We start from the raw sequence: 24,132 nt of genomic DNA, 5'->3' as shown, positions 1-24,132 counted from the left end.
TCCCCAATCCCCAGGCCATGGAATGGTCCTGGTCCGTGGCCTGTTAGCAACTGGGCCGCAGAGTGAGGCAGAGCAGCCCCACCACTCCTTTTGCCAAAGGAGGCAGCATGGCCTCGCTCTGAAGCACCACCTCTTTCATCTGCCCAGGTCCCAGGTGGGCAGAAGGGGCATTGCGGCAGCAACTTTGCCTACCCCTCATTTAAAGACACCCATAAAGGGCAGGGGGGCAGCCTGGGGTGGCAAAACCCCCAGCATACCCCCTTCCACCGGTCCATGGAAAAACTGTCTTTCATGAAACTGGTCCCTGATGCCAAAAAGGCTGGGGGCCACTGCTTTACACCACCTGAAGTTTCCAGATAGTTTTCAAAGGTACATAAAGTGCACTGCCATAAGGTAACTGATGTGATCAGAGCATAAATCACAGTGGCCAGATAATTAAGTACCTAGAAAAACAAGGAGCAGTGCTTACTAAGCAGAAACAAATTTTCTCTATGAAAAGTAAAGTGCCCATGCTGTTTGCTGGCAGTCTGAACATTTAGAATTTGCACATCAGTAAATGCAAAACCTATTGTGTTATGATTATAATGCTTGACATTCAAAATAACATTTTTGACCAGCTTCATCAGAGGCTCACAGACTCTCTTTTAAGATACTGTGATATAGACTTGCATGTTTAGTTTAACATAATACCTAAAAGTAATACAGGCTGTTTAAAAACACTAATGGAGTTTTCTTTAATTACACATTTTTAAAAATAACTGATTTTCACCCCCTTGGCTTAAAATAAAATACACAAAAATATCAGCTGAATAATAAACCACCTGCCACTTGAAGTAATTTCGGGGAAATAACAGGTTCTGGAAACTTCACCCAACTGTGATTATATCAATTTTTCAATAGATATTGTGAAATAGAAATGTCTTGAGATAATCTGTATTACAATTAGTATTAGGGATGTGCACAGGGGTGGGGTGGGGGAATACTTTTCAGATTGATTTAGGGAATGGGTTCCATATCAGTATTCTCAAGTATCTGGGTCTACCAAAACTGTTTTACCATTTTGCTTCAGGTCTGCCCCGCCACCCATGAATTCCAAAATGCTAGGCATCTGTTATTCCTTATGGGAGAGACGCATTCCAGGGCAGTTATAATGGCTGTTTTTTACCAAGGCAAAGCAGCCTATAGCCAAATGCACAAGAACAACCAGCAGCTGAAAGCCTCCTAAATGCAAACAGAACCAACAAATCCAACACAACTGCTGTCAAACCAGAAAATCCTCCTTGGGACACCCCTCCAACACAAGCCCTTTAAAAATTAAAATGCAAAGCATTTAAAAATTCTAAAACAAGAGAAGAGAGGCTAACAAAACAACACAAGCCTTTAAAAACCTTTTAAAAGCATCACAAAACAAAGCCAAGAAAAACTTAAAAAAAAAAATAACCAGAAAGAAAACAATGGCTCCTCCCAACTACAACCCTCCAGGCATATGCAATAAAACACAGAAAACCTTGCAATAATCTATAATGTAATAAAACCCTTTTGTCTTGGCAAAACTGAGCAACCTGATTGATTGCGATTGAGTAGTGGTGCATCAACCTCTAACCCATCAAACTATCAATCAAGAGTACTTGCATGTCATTAGTTGAGTCCACTCCTCTCTCCCATCCGAGTGGCTGTTGCTAGCCAACAAAGCTGATTCTGTCAGTAAAAGCCAACCAATCTCAGTCCACTGGCTGAGCCACCTATTGCACTGATTCACAGAGGAGAGAAAGAAACCCTTCCCTTGATTGGCTGAGGGAGGGAGGAGGAGGGAAACAGCCAGAGAAAGGCTTCCCTTGATTGGCTGAGGACTCCTCCCTATCCTCCTCTGGAAAGGGGGGGGGGGAATGGTGTCCTGTGGCAACAGACCAGATACAGAGAGACATATGGAGGGAAAGTGAGACACAGAGAGTGACTGAAGTCCTGTGCTTAAGACCAACAACATTTCAGAGACAGATTGTTGGACTGAAAAGTACCACTAAAGGCCTCTGAGGCAGAACTCATTGGGGCCAGTCCTGACTATGGCTGCCAGTTCCAGGTTGGTTGAGATTCTGTGGTGAAGTTTGAGGAGGGCATAGGAGTTAGGGCTTCAGAGCAGGGTCAACCAGACACAGGTTCTTGCTGTGGAAGCTGACTGGGTGATTTTGGACCAGTCACAGATACCCAGCCTAACCTGTCTCAGAGGGTTGTTATCAAAGGGGGAGAGGAGAATGATGTAAGCTGCTTTGGTTCCCCGCACTGTGGAGGAAGACTGTACTTTCCTTAGGTGGAGGCTGCAGGGAGGGGGGAGACAATGGAAAACTGAAGTCAGAGGGACAGATAAAGGGAAGGAGATAGGGTTGCCGACTCCAAGTTAGGAAATTCCTGGAGATTTAAGGAATTGAGCCTCAAGGGGGTGGGGTTTGAGGAGGGGTGGGACCTTAGACAGGTACAATGTCATACACTGCACCCGCCCAAACCATCCATTTTCTCCTGGGAAACCATTGCTGCCAATCTCCAAGCAAGGGCTAGAGATGGCAGAAATCACCTCCTCTTTGAAGTGGGGTGGGGGAGTGAATGCCTTCACTTGGGTGGGTAGGAAGAAAGCAAGGGTGGGGGGGCATGTGCTTAGAGACTCCTTCTAGAGTCCATTGTATTTTTCTCTGCCTCGGGGGCCTTATTCCTAGTGTTTTAAGTAATTGCTTTAAAACAAAGGGCAAAGCAGTCCTAGTACAGAAAAAGGAGGCCTTCCCGGGGAGCCGCCGGCACCAGGCAGCAGAATTAATCCAAGGCACATACCAGAGGAGCAGAAACAGCACACCACTCAAAAACCTTGCCCTGAAATGAAGCCAAGCTGCAACCAGGCCAGCTTTTAATCCTTTTTGCCCATGACCATAGTCAATGGAGGGCTATGAGAAAATCATTGTTGTGACTGGACAGACATTTGCTCTCCCTAATATGCAATCCTTAACCTGAATACCAAATATACCCACAAAATATCGATAAGGTATTTTCTGGATATATAGCTGAACCAGAAATATCCTAAACATTCCTAATTACTACTAATAAATTATATATTAAGAAGTGGAGCTTATGTTAACATTACAAAGGGTTCCAATCCTAAATCTTTTCTATGTTAAGCATCAGAATGGTTAAGTTTTAAGGTGTTTCTGTTCTTTGTGCTAAAGTTGAAAGGTGACAAATTCTAGCAGTTTGCTAATCCAAACATAAAATAAACCTTGCAGAAAGTTCTGCTAAGAAGTCGCAGCAACAGAGAAATTGTCTCTCTCTGCTTAACAAGATTCATCTCACTTTTATATTCACAATCCTAATCAAGAAATTCACACACTATGTTCTTCATGTTCATGGAACAGAAAGAGGAAATCCAGAATTATGACTTCACGAGTTTACTAATCACCCAGTCCTCAATTCCTATGCCAACTCAACATCCATCCTCTATCCCAAACTCAATCCTCCTTGGCATGCACTTTTAAGCAGTCTCAGATTCTACACAGTCTCCCCATTTCTCTAGCCTTCCACTGTCTTTAAAGTGAACAGTAACTAATTTTTTTCTCCACCTCCAATCTTCTGTTTGAATGAAAAATTATACCAAAAGAACATCACTGTAGTTCAAGTAATATTTTTCAGTAGTTGCCAAGTTAACCAAAATACTCTAACCTGTGTAGAGATTTTAACACATCCTCACATTTCTTCATGGATAACCAACATGATTTAAAAGCTGCAGAACAGAAAAGCAACAAAGGAAAGAAACAGAGAGGGAGTAGAAGAACTACACTGGGTGATCTACATGGAAAAAAACTGGAGAGAAGTTGCAAAAGAGAAGAATTTCCTAGACTTTAAAAAGCAGGACTACTCTGTATCCATTCTACCCTCCCTCTGCCCTCAACATTGCATGCCCACAAAAGAGCTCACCAATATACTGTGTTGGCTGAGGAACACAAAGATACAAGTGTATATACATGCAGAACAGACAACCAAATGGGGCTGGCAATGACCTTCCAGTTTGTCATGGCACTTACTGGCTTGGATGGGTGACTCAATAAGACTTCAGGATGCTAAGGAGAAAGACAGGAAAAGAAGGGGAGAATTGGGAAACAGAACAATGCGAGAGAGAGACAGACAGATGTAACAAACAAACTACCTTAGGGAAAAAAAGTAATCAATTTGTAGATTCAGGATTTTAAACTGTTTTTATGCTTCCATCCTTGTCTGTTTCAATTACTGTTCAGGTAAGAAGCATAGATGTGGATAATCTAATCTTATGTATTACATACCAGTTAGCAGCTACAGAGCTGTTCAGAAAACAAATGCCATCAACAGATTGTCATTTTATTTAAATTTTAAAAAATATTTAGCATTACACGTCTGTCCACTTCATAAATACCAGCCCCGTAAGATTATGGAAAGCAGCTTGACAACATGACTATGTTAAGCGCCAGATGATCGAAAACATAACCTGACAGAATTTTAAAATTCATGAATGTATGAATGGCTGGATACAAAACTTTTAACGTTATCTTTGTGTACAGTGTGATGGAAGAGAGCACCGCTGAGGAATATTTCAGAATGTTACATTTTCCAATACAAAAGGTTTATCTTAATGAACAAAACTACACGTACAATGTAATGACTGAAATGCAGCACAACTCAGGTTTTGTGGCCATGGGTACACTAACCAGGCATATTAAGCTGGTCTACCTCCATACTGACAGCAACATATACTCATGTCATGCTTCAAAATTTATAAGGTACTCGAGTTCCTGGAAAGGATGTGAAGGCCCTGATGACAGAAAAAAATAAGCGATTTTTAAAAAATCCCCTCTCAGCCCCAGGCCCTTTTCCAAATGGAAGAAGCAGAAAATAGTCGGAAACACTGGGAGAAAGATCTTTTTTTTTTTTTTTTTTTAGGAGCGAGTGAAATACTTTTTAAAATCGATTATTCACTTAAAATGCATATGATATTGTTTTAAATGTAAAATAATCCACAACATTTTAAAAGAATGATAATTTCCTGTGTATTTTGCGAACAAGAATATTTTCAAGCATATATCCATTGTTAACATTTTACAATTAATATTAAAATGTTCAAAGCTTAACTCTGTATCCACATGTCAGTAGCCCTATTATGACTGCATGAGACAGTTTCTGTCCAAGCATTTTTTTTATTATTACAAAATTTGTATTTTGTTTTCAACTTTTGCTTTTTCCTGCTTCTTAGCAAAAACTAAAATTCATTGGCTAAAGTAGCACATAGTGTGCCAGTCTAGCTTGCAGCTTTGTTTTCAGTATTGGGTGTATTTGTAATTTTGATTGCAGAAAACTGAGAAAGCTATACTTTTTAAGCTGCATACATAGTTTGGATCCTGTTACCATTAGGTGGATCTGTAACTGGTTGACAGATCACACCCAAAGAGTGCTTGTGAATGGTTCCTCATCCTCTTGGAGAGGAGTGATAAGGATCTGTCCTGGGACCTGTTTTGTTCAACATCTTTATCAATGATTTGGATGAAGGAATAGAGGGAATGCTTATTAAATTTGCAGATGATACTAAATTGAGAGGGGTTGCAAATACAGTAGACGACAGAAACAGGATACAGGATGACCTTGACAGGCTGGAAAACTGGGCTAAAACCAATAAAATGAATTTTAACAGGGATAAATGTAAAGTTTTTCATTTAGGTAGGAAAAATCCAATGCATGGTTATAGGATGGGGGAGACTTGCCTTAGCAGTAGTATGTGCGAAAAGGATCTAGGGGTCTTAGTGGATCATATGCTGACCTGAACTGTGAGTCAACAGTGTGATCCGGTGGCTAAAAAGGCAAATGCAATTTTGGGCTGTATCAACAGAAGTATAGTGTCCAGATCACGTGATGTGATGGTATTGCTTTACTTTGCTCTGGTAAGACCTCACCTAGAGTATTGTGTTCAGTTTTGGACACCACATTTCAAGAAGGATATAGACAAGCTGGAACAAGTCCAGAGGAGGGTGACAAAGATGGTGAGGGGTCTGGAGACCGAATCCTATGAGGACAGATTGAAGGAGCTGGGGATGTTTAGCCTGGAAAGGAGGCGGCTAAGAGGTGATATGATCACCATCTTCAAGTACTTGAAGGGCTGTCATATAGAGGATGGGGTGGAATTGTTTTCTGTGGCCCCAGGAGGTAGGACCAGAACCAATGGATTGAAATTAAATCAAAAGAATTTTCAGTTCAACATTAGGAAGAACTTCCTGACTGTTAGAGCGATTCCTCAGTGGAATAGGCTTCCTCGGGAGGTGGTGGGCTCTCCTTCCTTGGAGGTTTTTAAACAGATGCTAGATGGCCATCTGACAGTGATGAAGATCCTGTGAATGTATGGGGAGGTGTTTGTGAGTTTCCTGCTTTGTGCAGGGGGTTGGACTAGATGACCCTGGAGGTCCCTTCCAACTCTTTGATTCTATAGCACATTTTTACATGCTAAGTTATAAATGGTGCATTTTTGTTGTTGATGTTGATGTCAGATAAAGCAGTATTACATGTATTCCCTTCTCAGAGACTTTTTAAAATTCCAAAAGAATTTTACATCTCTAGTTCCCTACAGAAAGAATCTATATAACATATACTTAAAATGAAATGGATAAATGCAAAGTGAAAAAAAAAACAATTTTACCATTGTTGTAGGCTTGAAGCAAGCAGCTTCTTATCTCCTTCTAAGTTGACATTTAAAGACATTCTTAAAAAAACTCAATTGGACCATGTGGTGTACATACAAAATGGCGAAATTAGGGAAACAATGAGGTCAGGCTTTTTGCTTTGTCATGGCATGCTAGCTTTGTTTGTGTAACAATTGTTTACATGAAGGCCCACCTGCAGTTTCAAGCAGCCCAGTGCAGCCAACAGGTACATGAAAACATGAAGCTGCTTTATACTAGGTATAAGACCATTTGTCTATCAAGACCAGTACTTTTGCTCTGACAGACAGTTGCTCTCCAGGCTTCACAGCAGAGGTCTTTCACATAACCTATTACCTAATCCTTTTAATTGGAGATGTTGGGACTGAACATGGGATCTGCCACTGAGTCATGCTCCCCAGACAGCAGAGCTGTCAACCTCTCAACTTTCAGTGCTACAAACATTAAATGAGAATGTTATACCAAGGAACAACTGGGCCTTTTTTTGGTAGAAAAAGTCCAGCAGGAATTCGTTTGCATATTAGGCCACACCTCCTGACACCAAGCCAGCTGGAACTGCATTCCTGTGCATTCTTGCTCAAAAAAAGCCGTGGCCCTATTGAATTATTACAAATAGTTCTTTAACAAACTTGGGTCAAGGTAAGAATCTTGCCCTGCTTTTCTCAAAAACTCAAAATGGCCTAATATAAAGTAATGAAAGTGAAGTATCTCTGATGCAAACTGACACTTGGACATTCTACGCTCTTCTGTTGGTGTTCCATGTATCCTTTTAAAGTGTTTCTTCTTTTTTTATTCTAACAGCTTCATTTGCTTTTTTAATTCTGAACACTGCTAGAGATTCAGATTCTATTCTCCCGACAGTTTTATCAAAATGCCTTGCTGTTTATTAGGAATCACAGAAGACCAAAAGAAACTCCACATCTATTATAAATGTCTCCAAGATAATTTCAGCAAATGGATGAAGCACATCTTATCCTAAATGCTTCCAAATATAGCTATTACTCAAAGACAGGCAACGGGGCACCAGTTCAACTGGCTAATTTAGAAGATGGGCAGAATCAGAAGCTTTTGACATTCAGGAAACCAGTCTGATCTTCCTTCTTTCTTTCAGCCCTGGCTTCTAGGGCACCTTTGGGGCATTTCTTGAAGCCCCGTTGGCAGGTAGAGTCAGACTGACCTTTCTTCTTGATGGATTCATGAAGTCAAAAAAGGGGTAAGGCCTGAATTCCAGGTTGCCTATCCACTACCTCTCGAACATTCTGAAATAGACCTGGTCCTCAAATAGAAACAGAACAAATCAGAGGTTCTGTATCAGGACTAAGCACTCAGACAACATTCAGAGAAAAATGTATTTTGAGGCTTTCAACACAGAAGTAAATAATCAAATTTTTAAAACTGGGTTGGATCAGCCATCTCTCTTCTTTTTTTTTTTAACTCAATCTCATCAACTGCACTCCTTACTACAGCCCATGACCCACATGCCTTTCAGTCCATGCAGATCCAGTGGTCCTTGGTAGTTTTTTTTTTGGGGGGGGGGGCGTCATAGTGGAAAAGCTGGCTGGATCCAACCCATTGGGTAGTGATGCACTGAATGAATTAACAATGTTTTATAAGCAACCCCTTTTGGGCTATCCTTCTTTTACCACCACACTGCTTTAATGGTTATTTTAATCACTTTTCTTTTTACCCAGTCACATTGTCAACATATTCTGCAATGACACAATAAACACACATTGTTCCATACTTTTAAACACAGTCATACACGTTCTCTGCTCACTCAAATCAGTTTTATTTTTTCAACATTACTGCTTTGCTGATGGCACTACTCTAGCCAGTTTGGTGTAGTGGTTAAGTGTGTGGACTCTTATCTGGGAGAACTGGGTTTGATTCCCCACTCGTCCACTTGCACCTGCTGGAATGGCCTTGGGTTAGCCATAGCTCTGGCAGAGGTTGTCCTTGAAAGGGCAGCTGCTGTGAGAGCCCTCTCAGCCCCACCCACCTCACAGGGTGTTTGTTGTGGGGGGAGAAGATAATGGAGATTGTAAACCGCTCTGAGTCTCTGATTCAGAGAGAAGGGCAGGGTATAAATCTGCAATTCTTCTTCTAAAGACCTTACCTTCAGTGTATTTACTTTCCAGTTTGCTTTCAAGGAAAATATAAGGACGTAAAGACAGAGGATCCACAGTGGGGTGAAGCATCCTCTTTCATACTTTCAATTACTATGTGAAGATGTGTTATCCTTCCCCATGAGCTGTAATCTCACTCAGACCAATTAATCTTTGGGGGGGGGGGGGAATACCCGCACACAGTGTTCCCTCTAAACTGAGTTAGCGTGAGCTAGCTCACAGTTTTTTAGCCTCCAGCTCACAGATTTTTGTATTAGCTCAGGGAAAATGGCACCAGAGCACAATAATTTATGCAGTAGCTCATAACTTTAATGCCAGTAACTCACAACTTTAAGACTAGTAGCTCACAAAGTAGACTTTTTGCTCACAAGACCCTGCAGCGTAGAGGGAACATTGCCTGCACCCACTATTGTCAGAGGTACTGAAAGAGGATGTCTAACAGTGCCACCCTATGGGCTTAGAAGGATGCTCAGGATGCCACTGTGAGTCCCTCAGTGTAACTTCTATCACCACTGCTTTCTAGTGTGTGAAGCAAGAATATCCATCACTGCTTCTAACCACTTATACAAGCATTGTGCATGCTCTCTTTGCATAGCAGCCTCAAAGAAATAATGTATTAACTGAATGAGGAAGTGGAAGGTAGTAATTAAAACAATGGTAACCCTTACAAATAGATCTCCATGTTCCATTTTTAAATGACAAGAGCTTATAGCGCTTACCTTTTTCAGCTGAGATTCCAGTTTCAAACATTCTTCCTTTTTCTGTTCCAAGGCAATTTCAAGTGACTTCAACCTAGAGTCTTTCTTCAATCCTGATGATGCTAAAGACGAGGCATGCTCCTTCAGATCCAGCAATGCAGCCTATCAACAAAAGGAACATATCTGCAAATGCATGAAAGAGTATGCACAGAACTAGACAGTTCAGCTCCAGCTCCGGAATTCTTTTGTCACCTCATCCATCCATTTTATTTTTATTTCCTCCTGCATCAAGATAAGGGCAAATGCTGGCTGGTGCTACATAAATGAGCATGGAATTGAATTCCCTCCTACTTCCTTGTGCATGGAAAAATAATTATATCGTTCCAGATTCACGTCAAACCAGAGTGCCACTGCATCCATATAAAACAGGATGCTTATCCAGAGTTTATTCTACTGCAAGAAAAGCACAAACTGAGAACAGAGAACACTCCAGTCTCATTCACTAAATTCAAATCAAGGAAATAGTAGCAGCTTATTTGTCAATCTGCCTTACACCAAATTCAGAGCTGGTAATAGAACTGGTGACCACTTTTAAAGGGCATTTCTGTAGCAACCAGAAAAAGCCCTAAATGTTTTTTTAAAAACTGTAAGCCCTAAAATTTAAAATATTCAGCTATTTTACTTCAGTATGCCAACTAACTTTATTAATTAGAGATGATTCACTTCCCACATAAATACATTTTCCTCCGTTTATGTGCTACATGAGATTAGCCTCATCTCACAAATCTATTCAAATGTAGTGAGATTTCATACTCTGTACTTTAGACTGGTAATTCTAAAGACAAACATCTGACAAATCCTTCCAGCTTTTACTGTTCCCCTGAACACATGGTCTTGAGACTCTGATTACCTAGGTATCTAAATACAGAGAAGCAGCATTATGTTTTTACTTAATGTAAAATAATTATGTAAGGATATCTGCTTAAGATATTAGTGCTGCACATTTCAATTTTCAAGATATAACCTTAATAAACACCCCCCCACAAAGCTATTACCTTTAGTTTTAATGAATTAACATTATAAATCAAAGTTTTATAGAATTTCGTTCTCCAGGAGACCCACCTCTTTCTCTGACAGATCTCCTTGCAGCACGCTGACCTTCTCTTTTAGATCCTTAATATCTTTTTTATTGTTGTCAATCTCCTCCTGTTTTTCCCGCTCATCTCTGTCACGTTGCTCTTTCAGGCGCTCGATAGTACGCTCCTGATAAAACAAGGTACTTGATCAATAAAATCTCTATTCTGAGCAGATCGAACAGCTGCTTAACTCTGAGAAGATAACTAATTCAGCTCAACCCCACTCCATCACAAAACTACGTACTAGTCTGTGCCCATACTTTACAGCCTGGAGTTGGTAACGGGATGGATAGGAGCTAATAAGCTCAGTCCAGAGAAGAAGTGAGTTACTTGATGGACCATGGAGATGGTGATTCATTGGTGGTTAATGGGGTTGCACTCTCCCTTAAAGATCAGGTTGGGAGTATAGATGGATTCTACCAGTGCTCTAGTATGCCAGGTAGCATCTGTAATTTGTAGCATATTTAACGAACCTTGGTTGCTACACCAGCTGCATTCCTTCCATAATAAGGAATGAACACATCATAGTTACTCATGGCTTATCATACAAGCAAGATTTCTGTAAATGTGGTATCTGAGATTGCTTTTTAAAAACTCTTTATGAACTACCAACCAATCTGAATCTGCACTTTAAAATCTTATAATTGCTGTGCAATGGAATGTGAAAGGTTAATTCCTCACAGAGCCAGAGAGCCTTGAGTGACAGGCTGCTCCAAGAGATCCAATTGGTTAGCACCAGCTGAGTAGAGAAAGGAGAATTCTGTCTGAGTCCAGCCCTGAGAGAGAAGAGTTGAGTGATGACAGAGTCTGATTTAAGTCCTGACTGAGAGCAGTTTAACACAGATGCTGTACTGGGGAGGCTGACAAGGAAGAGTGGGCAAAGACTCCCATTCTGGCCAAGAAAAGGGGATAGATCTAGAGAGAGAATTTCCCTACTTAGTTAAAACAGGGAAATAGCTCTGATAAGTGGAGAGATCTTTAGTCTGGTGTGGTTAGAGACTGCCTTTTGAAATCAGAAACATCAGTAAAGCTCAAGAAGAGTACTGGTGTGTTTAATTAAGGAGTTTGGGTACATGACAGAGTATCTCAGCCTTCTGGAAACAAAAAGAGTCAGTGAATACTCAAAGAAAGTGTACTGATGTGTTGAGGAAACACTGAAACAAAAGTCTTTCATTTTAAAGATTGTAAGTCACTGTGAAAAGCTTAAGAAACTCTCAGTTTCTTAAAACATATCAACTGATGCCTGTTCATGGTCTGATTTACCTCAGAGTTCTTTATTGAGAGCCAGTTTGGTGTAGTGGTTAAGTGTGTGGACTCTTATCTGGGAGAACCGGGTTTGATTCCCCACTCCTCCACTTGCACCTGCTAGCATGGCCTTGGGTCAGCCATAGCTCTGGCAGAGGTTGTCCTTGAAAGGGCAGCTGCTGTGAGAGCCCTCTCCAGCCCCACCCACCTCACAGGGTGTCTGTTGTGGGGGAGGAAGGTAAAGGAGATTGTGAGTCGCTCTGAGACTCTTCGGAGTGGAGGGCGGGATAGAAATCCAATATCTTCTTCTTCTTCTTCTTCTTGAGTTATCTCAGAAATTCTAACCCTGATTTCACCTGACCTTTCCCCCTCTATGTTGAATAAAACATTTTGGCCGTTTTCGCACTAGCGTTTGCTCCGGCGTAGCGCCCCATTTACCTCCGGATCTTCTCTTGGATTTCGCACATGTTGCTCCGGCGCTGCGCTTTGCTCCGGCGCTTCAGGGATTTTACGCCGGAGTATGTTTTTCAGCAAGTTGCCGGAGTTTCCGAAAACCTCCGGATCCACTCCGGATCCACTCAGCGGAGTTTCCTGTGCGAAATCCATCCACGCCGGATCGACTGCTTTGGGGGCGGCACCCTCTCCCTTTCCGTCCTCCCACCCCATCCACCCGCTTGGCCAATCATCAGCCTTTCGCGGCGCTTCCCTAAAGTGCCGGCACGGCCATTTTTTTTTTTAAACTTCACAGTTTTGCGTAATAGCGATATTTCGAAATTAACAAATAGAAAAAAAAAACCCTCCTGGAATAGCCTCAATTGGCACTTCAATTGGTTTCGTTAGAATTTTTTTTTATTATTGACTTTAGTTGCGTTATTCCGCTGTTGCGTTATCTCGATAATGCGAAAACAACCATTGTTGGGGGGGGGGAATGTAGTGCCGGTGCGGGCCAAAGCGTCCATGTGTGTGTGTTTTAAAAAGGGAATGCCTCCCTCAGCTGTGCCACCAGGATTTCTGGACCTGCACAAAATCGCCATGTATAAAATGGGAAGTTGGAGTCCTGCATTCTTCTCCCTGGCTACATTCCGCTCGGTTAGAAAGTAGACGCGAGCGAGCTCCTCACACGCGCCACAGAAGGGGAAGGAGAGAATGGAGCGGGGGGGGGGAGCTCTGGCAGCAGGAATCAGTCAGGTCCCCGTTGCAAGCGCCAGCCGGGGAGGGGAAAGAGAGCGGAGGAAATTTGGGGGGGGGATCTAGTGCTTCAGAATTTTGGGGGGGGGGGAATCTAGTGCTTGGATTCTCCACTGTGAATGCTTCCGTTAATACATAAAGGGCTGTGGAGGATTCTACAGCTGCAGCCAATCCATAAGCAGCAGCAGCACACGTGATGCGGTTTGTCCAAGAAAAGAAGGGGAGGGAACAGCTCGATGTTACGTTAGTACGTTAGTACGTCATTACGCAACCAGACTTGCGCTTAAAAAAAAAATGATTGACAGGGCATCGGACTCAAGCCGATGCCAGTGGGAAAACGATTTGAGCCGGGGCTTCAGGGAAGGCGACTCCGCAAAGAGTCACTAGTGGGAAAACGAGAAAAATGATCCGGACATAATTGCGCCGCGGAAAAAGGGGAGCAAACGCTAAGTGCGAAAACAGCCTTTGTATTTTTGAATTTCAAAAAGCCTCAAGTGCCATTTCAATGGTTTAAGCTGAAGAGTGACTTAATCTTTCCCTCAAGTTCCTGGACTGAGTCAGCAGCAAAAGACTGTGACAGGATGGGACAGCCACAGTTCAGGGACGAAAAAAACAGATAGCCAGGGTGGCTCAGCCTGACAGGAAAAGAAAAAAAGGATGGCAAAATCTTGCCTCTGAGGTAGAGAAGTGGAAGAGGTGCATCATAGGAGCAAAGTAGTAAAAATGTTTCACCACAGACAGAGAGCATCTCTGCACAGCACTTCTACTCTTCCACTGTTTCTGGAGACAAACTGCAGTATTGATTTAAATTAAGAATACCAGGAAACCGGGTATTTGGAGGTTTGCCTACCTGGGGCCAGCACCAGGCTTTCTGGCACCCTAGGGAGTTTTTTAGTTTTAGTTTATTTATGATTTATATCCCGCCCTTCCCACCAAGTGGCTCAGGGCGGCTGAGGCCCCCATCCCACCCCACCGGCCCCCATCCACTGACAGTTCCCCCACCAGCAGCAGAGGCTACTGTGGCGGGATGTGACTGGTGGCTTCTGAGAGATGGGGTGGAGCAGAGAGTCCACTGTCAGCTGCTGTGCATCTCTGGACTGCTTTGCTGCCAGGCAGCCAGCTGTCACTCCAAGCACTGCTACCCCTTTTCTGGGTGCACAGTTAGCACAAAGAGGAGTGCAGGCAAGAAAGCTGCTTTGTGGGGCGTGGGAATCTGTGGACAACTCCAACTGTTTGAGCAAAAGTCTGGGCAAGCCAAGGTCAAGGACACTCAGGAAAGAGAGGGTGTGCCCCTTTGCAGGCCAAACTGGGCTCATTCCGCCCAGTGGGAAGTGCCTCTATTGTGCCCATGAAGCTTCTTCCTCTCCCCCCCCCCTAGCTTTCAGGGCTCTCCTCTGCACCTGAGATCCATTTGCTTCCCTTCCCACCCACCTGCCAGCTTCCCCACTGTCACTGGCCATGGCTGGGAAAGAGAGAGAAGTGCACCCCTAAGCAGCCTCTGCTCGCCCGCCCAGCCAGGCCAAAGTACAGTGGCAGAGATGGGCAGGCTCACTCCACTGGACGGAGAATGAGCCTGGAGAGCAGCAGCAGGTGGGCCAGGAGGAGCAGGCCGCTACAGTTTCTTTCTTCCATGATCACCTTCCCATCTGCGGCTCCAGTGGTGGCCAACAGCATTATGGCCCGTGTCCACTTGCACCTGGCAGCACTCAGCATCTTCCAGTGGGTGCTCACTTTCCTCTTCTTCAGTAGGCTGTGCCAAACTCCAGTGGGGGAGGGAAGGGGGTGCTGGAGGGAGCTCTCAGAAGCGCCACTTGACTCTGGCTTCCTTGTCAATGCACACTGTTTGGTGTGGGCATGTGCTTCCTCTTGCCCTGGTGGCCACCACTTTGGGTGCCATGAGTCAGAGGGGTGCCCAAATCAGTGCTCCCTGAGGGCTGCTCTAGGCGATGGTCTAAGGATGCCTAGCAAGCACACCAGCCCTGTACCTGCCTCCATGAATCACTTATCTGGCATCCCTGGAAAGTGACATCTACTGGAAAAGAGGGCCTTTCTGTGCCTGCACACCATTTATGGAACTTGCTCTGAACTGATGTTTGCCTTGTGCCATAGTTTAGGAGCCAGGCAGCCTGCTTATTCAAGCTTTTGGTGGTTAAGTGGATTTTTGCTTTCATTGGTTCAGTTATTATTGCTGTTTTAAATTGCATTGCTGCTACTGGGGCAAAATCATGGTGTATATGTTTTTTTTGTAAATAAGCAAAAATCATGCTCATTTGAAACCAAATGCATAATGCTCTGGATTATTTTGAACAGCAACCTGAATGTTCCAGGAAAGTTCACAAACTTTGCAGTTTATCCTAGCATCCTGTCTCCATTCTGCACAAATACTGACAAAGTAATAATCATTCAAATAACCGAAAGATAGATTTAACTGAAGTGGGCTGGGAAGTCTACGTTTTAATCTCTCTGAGTAAATAAAATTCCTTCCAAAGTAGTATCTAAAAAATAAAACATGACTGCATGTATTTCAACAGATCTGAAGACACATTTTCTATGAACATATCAAGATAGCACTCCAGCCAAAAACTTGATTTATCCTTTAGTGCCTGCTTAAACTAAGCTATCAGGACCAAGTGGAGGTTCTCTTTCCTTATAATCGTTAGACCAAAAGAATGACAAAGCTCACAAATGAGAGAAACTTTGTATATTGGAGATAATGTGGGTTTATTCATGGTTATTCTTTCCTTCTTACTCACCTTCTCTGCAAGGGCTTCCTCCAATGTGGTCAAGGCAGTATCGGTGTTGGTGGTATCAGCCTGCAAGGATTTTACTCTCTCTTTTAAACTGCTCATCTGTTTCTCCTTGTCTCTTAACTGTTCCTGAAGATTTTCAATCTTAAGGAAAGACCAATGAGAGTCAGACCTACATGAAACAAAGGTTTGCAATGCATTTCTAAAAACTGCTCAGAACCCTCTTCTTCACTAGGCAGCCAATCAACCACACTTAGTCCTCCTCTTTTCTTGTTGTTACTGTCAAGCCACATCTGACTTATGGGTCGTTTTCGCACTCACCTTCCGCCGGCGCGACCCCCCTCTTCACCGCGCAGGATCTGCGCGGATTTCGCACTAAACGCTGCGGAGCAGCCAGAAAAGCCGGAAGCTCCCGTCGCAAAAGCCAAACTGCTTTTTGGCGGTTTCAGTTTGAGCGGCTTTTGCGCCGGGAGCTTCCGGCTTTTCTGGCTGCTCCGCAGCGTTTAGTGCGAAATCCGCGCAGATCCTGCGCGGTGAAGAGGAGGGTCGCGCTGGCGGAAGGTGCGTGCGAAAACGACCATGGAGACACCACAAGGTTTCCAAGGCAAGAGACATTCCAATGTCATTTGCCATTGCCTGCTTTTGTGCCATAACTCTGGTAGTCCTTGGAGGCCTTCCATCCAAATAATAGACAAGGCTGACTCTTGCTTAGCTTCTGAGACCTGATGAGATCGGGCCAGCCTGGGCTATCCAAGTCAGGGCTGGACATCTTCACATCTCTTTGATGATCCCCATACTCCAGTCCATCTTTCCACGTTGTCCTGAATTACTCTGTTTGCATGTATATGTTTAATATTGTAAAGAAACACATCAGCTAATTTGCTTTCCCCTTGTTCACATTCTTCCAAATCTCGGCATCTATGGCTCAAAGGTTCATTTGCTATAGTTACAGCACACACAACACACAAAGGAAAACACCACATTTAACTGCTGTAATTGTAAAAGCATGCCGGGAACCAATTTTCACACATCGCAACATATTACATACGGCTAGTGGTTAAAAGCAAAGTACCACTATTATTAATCAATTAAAGTAGTCCATACCTTTATTGGCATAAACAACTAAAATAACAGATTTGTGAAGGAACTCAAACCAGCCAGGGGCACCTGAAGGAGAGGGCAGCTCCAGGTGTGGGGTTGGGGGATTCAAGCACAGCAGACCCAGTCCAAGAGGCGGGTCTGAAGGAGCAGAGACGCACATTACCTGGAGGGTGAGAAGGGGGAAATGGCACATGAGGGAGAGGCGAGCTGAGGAGAATGGGGTCTGTACCTAAATCCCGGAATTAAACCATGCAGTAAATGTTGGTGGTCAGCCTGCTTTCTTCACCATAAGATTCTCCAACTCGCAGCCCAATCCTACACATATTTACTTGTTGGGCAGTGCTACTGAACCTAGTGAAGCTTACTTCCAGTTAAACTTATGAAAGATCAAATAGTATATCTTTAATCTGTTGATGTCTCAAGCTACAAATGCTGCCAAGAAAAAAAAATTACTATAAATAGTATTTCAAGCTACACAGAAAGGGATTGATGTTGGCATCTGCAGCAGCAAGTCAGTCAAGCAGGAAGCTGTACAATTTTAACACAGGTTCTCAAGGAGGCTTTAATTCAAACATTCAATTACATTTTCCAAGTCAGTGATTTATTACAAAGTTTAAAAATTTGCTGTAACATGAAACCTCTCGGGAAAAGGCTGAGAGGACGGTCTTTATGCTAATTTTATGCAAGGAATGTCCAGCCAGCTACTATTGTCCTATTTAATTCCTATTATGCAGGAAATTAAGCTGAAAACACAGGAGACTGTGTGTGTGTGGGGGGGAGCCATCATCCTACTTTGACAAGCACTGAACCTTTAAAACCTCATATGTTATACTTCCCACTGAGCTATGGATACTGAAAAACCACTCAGAGCAGAGTGCTGGGAAAAGAGTAAGTTTGGCCAGTATAAACTGAATTAATCAAAATAAGCTGTTGGTCCACCCTTAAAAATTATTACAAGCCCAATATTGCTTGTATGGAGGGTAATCAGAGAGCCCCAAGCTGAAATTGAACAAAAGACTACAAAACATGAGACTGAGCAGTGCATCCCAACCTCTCATTTTCAAAGATTTCTGGAGTCAGTGTAAAACAGAAACCTGTCACAGCCATCTAATAAAAAATGAGATTCCATTATGTATGTACTTGCAGGTGCTGTGATTGGGGGGCGGGGGGGGAGGAAAGATGTAAAGTAATGTATTCAAACTACGACTATTCTATTTCCAGTTGAAGCCTTCAGGATTGGACAGCTGCATTTCTTCAAGGCTGATTTTGTCCAAGACTCTGGATCTTGCAGGATAGCAAAGTGGTTGGCTTCTGAGTTCCAAAAAACTGATCTTAGTCTTCACAGTTGTCAAGTTTGGATGTGTGATTATTTTTAATTGTGTAGCGATCTAGAGATTTACAGGATTCAATGCGAATATACGAAAGCTAAGAAACGTGCAGTTGCAGTTTGCACTTGTAAAGGTTTTAGCCAGTTACCATGCAAAAACATTATGATAAGCAAAGGGCCGCCATTTTTAGAATGACAATTCCATTAGTCTTATTTTGGATTACTTTGTATTAAGTGAAGATGCTCCAAGTGCTTTCTTAAGAGAAATCCTGTGCAATTCGAAGGTGTGCATCTACATAGCAGCTCACAACACATTGCCAAAAAAAGAAGAAAGTGGTCTGAAGGCACATTATATGCAACCCAAGCCTATGTATGGTTAATCAGAAGCAAGTCCCACTTTAACGTTTCTTGCTCCCAAATGAAGGAGCATAGGATTGTAGACTCAGTTCTAGCACTAAACCAAAACACGGCTAGCCATATAAGCTGCCTGGATGGGAGATGACCTGGGAAATGTCAAGGAACAGAGTGGTTTACATACAGAAGAATGGGGTTGTGTTATATAGTCACTCCCCCCTCACAATTAGAAAATAGACTAAAATGGTTCCAGAGAAGTGAGAGGAGATATAGAAAAAATTGGCAGGAATGATGGAGAGATACATGTCTTGGTACTTGTAGTCTAGGATTTCACAGTTCGGAATGAGACATATGGTGCCAGATTCCCACCCCCACCCCCACCCCCACCCTGAAAGCTAGGTCTATAGTCGAAGAGACCTAATTCCACTGTATGTAGTGTAAACTTATGGCTGGGTTAGCATGGCTCTACCTTTTGTTTCTCTCCAAAATAAATCAACCATGATTGCGGTTGCTTGTGATGACACTTCACTCCTGAATGTACAGGGAAATACTTTAAGGGAAACATGCAGTGCAATTGGTGCATGTGAAAAATTGCCCAGCTTTTTCTTTTTCCCTCTTCTGAAAACACCGGAATAAAATAAAAAGGCCTTAGCTAAGAAAAGATGGGGAATTGCAAAAAGCTTACCAAGAGGGGAGGGGAAATCCTTCAAAACATCCCCCCCCCAGTGTAGCAACTTTCATGGTAGTTATGAAAGGACAAGGAAAACACATACCCTCTTAAAGCATGCACAGTAGCAGCTTCAGGTCTACATTAGCAATCTAACATGTCCCCAAAGATTCCTCTGTTTAGGCACAGAGCTCATGCACAACTACATGGAGAGCATAAAGAATGGATTTATCACCTATCTCACTTGTCTTCTGCATTTCACATTGATTGCACTGGCATTCTAGGTCTGCACCAACACTCCACTCTGCCATTTTGATAAGCAAATGCATCAGTGCAGATTAGCTTGTGATAAGATGGACTTCCTCTTCCTACATTCCAATCTGCATTAAGACTCCTGGGACCATAACAAATATATACCCACCCATGGCTTTTCTGAGCACTGCTCACCCATGTGACACCCAACACCAAGTTTCAGGAAAGTGGTGAAAGTCATTACCCAGAGAAGACTGTGGTTGACAGGTGGCTCCTGCCTTGAACAGACATCACCAGAGAGACTGAAGGGCAGGTAAGTGGAAAGCCTCCCTGACTTTGGGCCTTGTGCCAAGGATGGAAGTAAAGCTTCACAATGCTGCTGGCTTTTGAAGTAGGAAGCCTGAGCACCCTCTACTTCCAAAGCAGCTTTCTTTGCTGTCTCCTTGGCATGAGGCAGAGTAGCCTAGGCTACCTTGCTCTCAGCTGAACAGAGAGATTTGTGACAGGGAAAGAATAAGAAGATAGTGAGGGAAGGGAACACAGGTCAGTAGCGGTGGGAAGTGACAATGCTACATGTTCAGAGGTACTTAATAGGTGCCTGTTATATATTTGATATTAATAGATATAAAATTATAATATTTGGTGTTGGAGTAGTACACAGGGCATGCAATAGTTATGAGGCTCTTTTTTTGAAGGTAATTATGCACGTGGCTCTCCGCAAACCACTGAATGAGTACCACTGGCCTACACAGATAAAATATCATTGGACTCTGCCTTCTTTCCTGTGAGGCTTCAGCTGCCATGGGGAAAGTTTTGGAGATCCGTTTTGTTTCAAGTTAGCTTTATTCTGTTCTTTTGAACCCAGTACTCCACTAATTGCTCAGGGAGATTTTTCTTTTATTTGTGTTTTGGATTCATGATTCCTACTATGTCTATATTCAGGTATATTTTTAATGGATATGTAGGGAGTATGCAATGTGGTTCAGTTTTTAGCTACCGGGATGTCATCTTGGGTAAAACTCACATGCTTATATTAAACTGTCAAGATGACTTTTTAGCAAGGATATTTTCTTATAATACTGCAGATCCTCCACAAAGCAATATGTTAAATGCACAAGGGGGTATATATTATTAATAAATTACTTATTTTTCCACTGTTTTTTTTTTTTTTTGCTCTTTTCTGTCTTGGTGACTGGTGTGGCACTTTTTTTCTGGGCCATATTACTACTTTCTAACAGGAATTAAAGCCTTGGAGCACAAAATGTGGTCCACTTGGAGGCCTACCTTTTTCTGAAGAACATTCACTTTGCGTTCTTTCACATCTAGCATATCCTTGAGGTCATGAATCTCTCCAGCTTGAGTTCCTTTTTCTTCAGCCATCTCCTGAATCTGCTTTGTCTTCTTATTGAGCATTGTCTCCTTTTCTTCCAGACGTAACCGCAGAGCATCCACCTGAGTCCAGATGTAGGTAACAAGAGTTCAGTCACCTTTGACAAGAGAGCCTTCAGCAAGCACAACAGACGCATTCAGATGTCACAACAAGTTACAGTCACACTGCAACTGAGTACAAACACTGCTTGCTCCTGCCACCTTCTCTAGAATGTGCAAATGAATCAAAAGCTTCATGGTTTGATCAAGCTTCAACCTTCTGTGCTCTCTAAAGAGAGATCCAAACTGCAGTTTGTCACCCACACCCTCCTCTCAAGGTAAGGCACAGTTAAATTCTACTTCAGATTCCTGACACGTGAATAGTAAACGAGTTCCAGTTTGCTAACTTGCCTGCATTTTGGTGTCACGAGGAATTAGCACTTGACTGAACTAGGAAGTTTTCAATCAACCCCAGCACAAGAAGAAACGGCAGGAGAGCAAAGAGGGAAAGGACTGTGCTTCGTATGCTCCTGAACCAATCAACTGTGCTCAGCAGAAAGGATCTTCTTATATGACAATGCTCAGCCTGCACTAAGTTTTTTTACAATGCATGTGTGCTAACTTAATGTACATGTAAAAATGAACCAATCTGTACAACACCTAGGACTGTGAGTCACCATCAGTTAGTCTGAACACTAGAACCGTGTTGCAAGTACAAAATCATTAAAAACTTGATAACTTATATTTCTCAGATGTGATCATATAATTAGCTCACATTTACATTAATCTCATCATAAAATACAGTTCTTTACGACTGTGGTGGAAGGAGGGGAACAGGATTAATACCTGCCCAAAGGAATTTACAAGTTCTATTTTAACTACAATGGCAACGGTAACTGGAGAAGGAAAAGCAAGGATAACAAGGGATAATTGTAGGCACTAACTGTATTAGTCTAGCATAATGGTAAAACACAAAACCCAAGCCTATTGTCTAACCATACCTGAAAAGATAGCTTTTAGAAACAATAAGTAGGAAAGTCCAGAATACCTTCCCCAAACACCCTAATTCTTCATGCAGGGTTTTATGTTTATGTTGACAGCACAGAGATAACAGCATAGATTTAATTTTTTTCTTTTAAAAAAGAGTTCACAAAGATGTTAGCAGACTCTGTCCAACTTACTACATTCCTATTCCAACAGCATGACATTTATCAAGTCAAAGAAAAATGGAGGAAGAAATAAGAACAGCATGAATACAAATTCAGTTAGGAAAAGATGGTCACCAAAGAGGACAGAACACTCTAAAAACTTATGGTGGCATACTAGTGACAACACCAAGCTATTCAAGACACCAAAAGAAACCCACTGACCTTTATCGGCTTGGCTTTCCAAAACAGCTCAAGCTAGTTAACTTGGCTGCTAATCTTATTTGACAGTATCAGATTTGGTTCCTATTAGCTGAATTCATTACAAGGCCATCAGTCACGGTGAATACACTAGATGCATTTTGAACCTTTTGCTCCCTCTGGTCAAGCTCAACATGTCAGACAGTGAAAAGAAACTAAGTTCCAAATGGAGAAAGATGTTTTGTCAGACAATGAATAAACTACAGCTGGTCATCTAAACCTTGCCTTTAATTATACATTTTTCCTGTTAGCCACACTAAGGCTGAACACAGAAACGAAGCCTGTTCCATAAACTATTTGGAGGAATGAATAACAGCATGGGTCTTATTTGGTATGAGTGGAGCATTCAGAGATTACTGTTCCAACATCCTGCCACAATCCGTTGTGCCACAATATTTGGTTCTAAGGAGCTAACGGAACCCAGGGAATAGCATATTGAAGGGGGGGGGGGGGGGGAATCAGTGAAAACTCTTTCCCCCTTTTAAGGATCCATGTCAATATCTAGACTAAACAGGGAATAAAGCCCTTTTTAATAATGAAGAGAACATATGCTTTCCTGCCACCTTCTCCAGTGAGGTCTCAGACAACTGGAGGGCTGGCCTGAGAGCCAAGCTTATGGGGCAGCTAAACAAACAAGGCAAAGCTGGAACATGCTGCCACTTTTAAGAACTTCCAGGTGGCCTGAGGCTTCTAGGGACAAAGGTATAATGTCTCCGACATTCCTAAAGAAAGTGGCAGTGGGGGGGGGGGGAAGCCTGTCAAGTAGGACTACCTTTCTACGGAGAATGTGACATCACAAGAGTGCACAATGATAGTTACAATTATTTTCTGAAACATTTAAAACTCTTAATTATTTCCTGCAGGGAAAATACATGCACTGCAAGATGTTAATATTACCGGCAGTTCTGCAGGTTCAGGCAGGTCACGCAGGCAATCTATATTAGCTAAGGTTGCTCAGGTTGCCCAGACTTAGGAAGCCAGACTAGAAGCAGCAGTTAATAGAGGCAGCAGTTATATAAAGTCAGGAAGGAGGCACGTAGACCAGTCATTTGATCCTGCAGGGCCTGATATTTGTAGCATACCCTCCAGCTACTCATAAACAAGTGCTGCAAAGCTGTAGTGATCATCTCTTCTACCTTCAAGCTGTACCAGCGGTGGAGTGAGGGAGGTTCTAAGCCACGTGATGCAAGAGCCCCTGGTTTGAGATTCCAGGCACATTATACAAGAGAACATCTGGCACTCTGCCTTAAGAGCCAAAGGATGCTCATTATAAATTTTTCCATAGATAGTTATTCTCCCTGAAAATGGCATTTTGTGTCCAGGCTGCAAGACACCTCAACCAGAGCATTCAAGTGTACAAATAACTATATGTGTATGATCAGTTGCTCTCTGGCTGGTACCCTTTGGAATTCAATACTGTTTTACAGTTCAGGGTATATTGCACTTTTGGTTTGATGCTGTGTGAGTTCCCATCTTGGAAAGGACCAGGGAGCATGCCTTTAATGTTACTATGTAGAATGCCACAGAGACATATTAACACTGACACTGCTGCTGGAAAGGACGCCCTTGTTTATTAATATCAGCTCATTTTATGAACAGAATGTCCAACATCCAAGGTCAGTGGCAAGTAGGCAGTGCTAGCCTCAAAGCCACTGTGTAACTTTCTCAGTATTCAGAAAAGATTACAAGAACAACCTCCCTGGTTTTGGCCTGTGTGATAAAAAATTATTTTAATCCAAAGACCTCTCTTCCTTTGATGCTTCATATTTAATTACAAGGCAGCAGCACAGGCTAAAAATATTAACTA

The 24,132-nt window shown here is 42.6% G+C and overlaps 1 protein-coding gene across 7 annotated transcripts in view; it reads right to left on the bottom strand.

The window, feature by feature from the left end:
- Window positions 1-24,132, bottom strand: part of ERC1 (ELKS/RAB6-interacting/CAST family member 1) — a 291,605-nt gene that overhangs the window by 194,467 nt on the left and 73,006 nt on the right. For 6 of the 7 annotated variants that reach the window (XM_060245766.1, XM_060245768.1, XM_060245769.1 and 3 more), the window contains 4 exons: window positions 20,836-21,003; window positions 15,857-15,994; window positions 10,657-10,797; window positions 9,556-9,696 (listed from right to left, as the gene is read on the bottom strand). In XM_060245766.1, the coding sequence (XP_060101749.1) occupies window positions 9,556-9,696; window positions 10,657-10,797; window positions 15,857-15,994; window positions 20,836-21,003 (588 nt within the window). Of the gene's footprint in view, window positions 1-4,058; window positions 4,095-9,555; window positions 9,697-10,656; window positions 10,798-15,856; window positions 15,995-20,835; window positions 21,004-24,132 lie in introns of all 7 variants that reach the window. The other variant, XM_060245767.1, reaches the window with a different exon arrangement.

The sequence above is a fragment of the Heteronotia binoei genome, chromosome 8 (genome assembly GCF_032191835.1).
Source record: "Heteronotia binoei isolate CCM8104 ecotype False Entrance Well chromosome 8, APGP_CSIRO_Hbin_v1, whole genome shotgun sequence".
Lineage (NCBI taxonomy): Eukaryota > Metazoa > Chordata > Lepidosauria > Squamata > Gekkonidae > Heteronotia > Heteronotia binoei.
Note: the sequence above shows the minus strand (reverse complement) of the source record. Positions and strands in the feature narration are given on the sequence as shown.